General features: G+C 32.9%; 1 protein-coding gene across 1 annotated transcript; it reads right to left on the bottom strand.

Moving 5' to 3' along the window:
* Window positions 1–974: 974 nt before the first annotated feature.
* On the bottom strand, window positions 975–1,574 carry LOC107063483 (defensin D1-like). Its single transcript, XM_015315400.1, has 2 exons — window positions 1,492–1,574; window positions 975–1,368 (listed from the first exon to the last, which is right to left on the bottom strand). The coding sequence occupies exons 1-2, from the start codon at window positions 1,550–1,552 to the stop codon at window positions 1,166–1,168; spliced, it is 264 nt and encodes an 87-aa protein (XP_015170886.1). The 5' UTR covers window positions 1,553–1,574; the 3' UTR covers window positions 975–1,165.
* Window positions 1,575–3,597: the final 2,023 nt, after the last annotated feature.

Below are 3,597 nucleotides of genomic sequence, written 5' to 3'. Positions count from 1 at the left end.
GGGTACGAGGTAGGGTAAGAAAAAAATATTGTAACTTAAGGATGAAGTAAAGTTTTGGAAAACGTTTTCTTTAATTCTTGAAGGAAAATCCTTTTCCTTAAATTTGAGGAAAATGAGTTGATTTGAAAAACATTTTCCAAAAATTGTAAGCGAATCAAACATGAAAATATTGAAAAACATTTTTCAAAAAATATTTTAATTCGTTCATACCAAATTGAAAAGAATTTGAATTGAAACCAATCGATCAATTCTGTATCTCCACAAATTGCATTTATGAGGTCAACAATATCTGGGGCTAGTACTTACAAGAAAGAGTTGTGAAGTTCGATCGCTAGTGGACGAAAACAATTTTGCTAATGCATGTCTTCTTGATTTTGCGAAATTCGAATTCAAGGAAAAAGGAATCATAGCATCCATGATGGCATACCTTCATTAAAGTTGATGAGTTCAATGAAGAGCCAATGATAGCCATTAAGTTATTACTCAGTTATATTTAGAGGCTTCATAAATAGATAACTAGTTATGCTTCAATTTGACCTTCGTATCCTTAATTTGTTAGTGATTTAAGTTCTATGACTTACACTAATGAAAATTATTTCTATTACAAGACTTTCCTTCAAATGCTTTCAAACTATATTTTCACTCATGTCTAGATGTATGCCATGTCTAATTCTATCTAATGGATATGCTCGTGCCTGCAATGACACCGAGTATCAATCTCGCATAGATTCTAGGCTTAGCCGTGCATGGTATGTGGCACAATATATAAATATTTATATAGAAAAACAACATAATTCACATCAACAATAATTTGTTTTAACTGTATCGCACTATGTATCATTTGATAACCCTCAAAATCTTCCATCTTTGATTCAAATCGAATTTCAAATGGTACAGCCAGATATGTAACACGTTGGGATTATTTAGCTACTAGACAGAATCAGAAAAAAATCAATTGAAATAAAAGAAATCAGTAAAAAAGTACCTCGCTGGCAATTAATATTAATAGAACGGTATACAATACACTTACTCATCACGCAAAGCTTGGCCAAAATAATTACACATAAATCAGCCTTATTACATATATTGTTACACACATAAAGTAGTAGCTAGCTTCATATTATTTTACATAATGAAAGCCAAGCCATGAGAAATAGAAAGTTTCTTAGTAGTGGCAAGGTGAGTAACAGTAACATGCATATTTTGCCCAGTAATATTTGTGGCCCCATGGTTTGTACTTCTTGCAAATACCATATTTAGCTCCATAGTAGTGTTTGCAATGATAACTACATTTGTAAGAGTATTGACATGGTCCATTCCACTTGTCACTTTTTTTCCAACAATATTTGCCTTCTGCCATTTGTATTTCTGCAATAATGAGAAAATTGAACTCATGTTATGTACAAAGTTTAATAAAAAACAAACATTTTAAAAATTTGTAATCTTAAACAAATCATTATATTTGGTAGCTATAGAATCACGTCGACTCACCAGTTGCAGCAACAAGGAAGAGGCAAAAGAGGAGGGCGAGAAAAGTAGTGTACTTCGCCATAGCTCTTATTTTTTGTTGATTTCTTGGTGACGAAACAAATAATTGAAATGGTGGTATTTATAGTGTTGGAAACTCAAGTTGTCAACTCAATTCCATTTGATTTGTTCAAGGATTACGTTGGATGTTTGCTTAATTAATTTATAAGATGGATAATTGAAAGTACAAAGAATTAGTCAAGCACAAGTAGCATTTATTTAATTGAAAAGAATTTGAATTAATCAAAGAGCTATTTGAATGATAAAGTCTTCTACTAATTGATCAATTCTGTATCTTCACAAATTAAATTGCTTTTATGAGGTTAACATTCCTTAGTGTTAATACATGTTATTTAACTCAAAATTTTCTACATGGATAATTAAAATGACAGGACATCAAGTAAAAATAATTTGTCCAACACAATTAACATTTCTTTAATTGAAAAGAATTTGAATTGATAAAAGAGCCATTTGAGTGATAAAGTCGTCTACTAATTGATCAATTTTGTATCTCCACAAATTGATTTTATGAGGTCACCACCCCTTTGTGTTAATACATGTTATTTTAACAATTACCTGATATATTACAATTCCATCACTGAAAACTTGGGATGTAAGCTTCTCACTCAGAATAACCTTGCGGTCCTTACAAAGACCTCTATCACCCTTTCTAAGGACTAAGTAATCTTTTTGATTCTTTGCTACCATGCTGTTAAAGGGAAACAAAGTAATTCACCTTTTTTTTTTTTGATAGCACGAATTAAAATTTACAAAATCAAATGCTTTAGCAAAAACCAAAAGCGAAGCTCCACCTCCATTTCTCTCCCAAAAACAAAAACCTTATGAGCATGATCAAAGCTGTAACACCCCGACTTTTTAAAACGTCTAAATTAACTCGTATCTTCGTGGAAAGACAAGGAGGGTGGGTCATAAATTAAGAATGATGTGGTATGTCATATTTTAAATGTTCAAGGATTGTATCTCAAGTTTTGAAGTTAAGTAAGTGGCAAAATAAAAGTTGGCGAAAGTTATCGTAAGTTCCTTTTTAAAGATTTCTTTGAAATTTGGGTCAAATGTATTGGATGTTTTCTCCCAATATATAAAGAGTTAAAAGGCCTATTACCCATTAAATCGAAGGCCTACGAGTCTAGTTTGTAACGCACAAAACCCCATATCAAACCGACATCAGAGTAAAAAGTTGTGAGGATTTTACTAGGGACTGTCGGGGCAGAATCCGGGTCGGATGCGGGTCGGGTCAAAAATATGGTATGTCGGCTTATTTAACGTTTAAGTCATGAAAACATTTCATTTCAGTTCCAAACCAGAGAGAAAGCTTAAGAGAGGGGTCCTATGGAGTTCTAGCATGATGAATGTTAATTTTTGACGATTTCTACCATTAAACATTGCCCCCATGCCTAGAAACGTAATCCTTACATGTGGCAATCGTTTTTCCCTTCTATTAGCTGCGTTTGGAGCTGGTTTTTGAAGATATAAATTTGTAATTATTGGTGTTTCTTCAAGGTTTAAACTTGGTTAACTAAGGTAATCATCTTGCGACTCTTTTATGATTGTTTTTATGAATTTCTACGCACGTTTCGACGAGTTTGGGCAATATGGCAAATCTGCCGATTTAAGATTAATTATGAATTGTTTATAGATGCGTACCAGCTGTGTATATATAATATTTGCGAAGCTTAGGACATAAGGAACAACTTTCGTGAAGGAACTACGGTCTTTCGAGCATTCATTAGAAAGGTATTTTAAGGTTATTCACTTCGTCGACATGTTTCCTTAGAGGTAGTTTACATTGGTGATCTTGTAGATGTAATTGTGAGTGGTTGGCTGATTGAGTGGTTATAAACCCTCATTTTAGGGACTCATAATATGTTAAGAACAACCCTAAGTTAGGAATGACTTGGAGATTATTTATATATATTGTTTATAGCTAAATTGCTCGCCTTTAGCCTATTTAATTGTTTGTTGTCGCTCTTAGGGGATATTGTGGTTAGTTGTTGAGCTATGAACTGCCTATGGGGTTGTCTAATAGAACTATGTTATTTCCAAAGAGGG

Source organism: Solanum tuberosum, unplaced genomic scaffold, assembly GCF_000226075.1.
Source record: "Solanum tuberosum cultivar DM 1-3 516 R44 unplaced genomic scaffold, SolTub_3.0 scf00358, whole genome shotgun sequence".
Taxonomy (NCBI): Eukaryota; Viridiplantae; Streptophyta; class Magnoliopsida; order Solanales; family Solanaceae; genus Solanum; species Solanum tuberosum.
This window is presented reverse-complemented; position numbering and strand designations above follow the sequence as displayed.

Excerpts from the sequence above, each read along its gene's own strand:
- LOC107063483 (XM_015315400.1), bottom strand. The coding sequence starts at position 1,552 with ATGGCGAAGTACACTACTTTTCTCGCCCTCCTCTTTTGCCTCTTCCTT. Across the intron at positions 1,369-1,491 it reads CTTCCTTGTTGCTGCAACTG|AAATACAAATGGCAGAAGGC; the intron begins GTGAGTCGACGT and ends TCATTATTGCAG.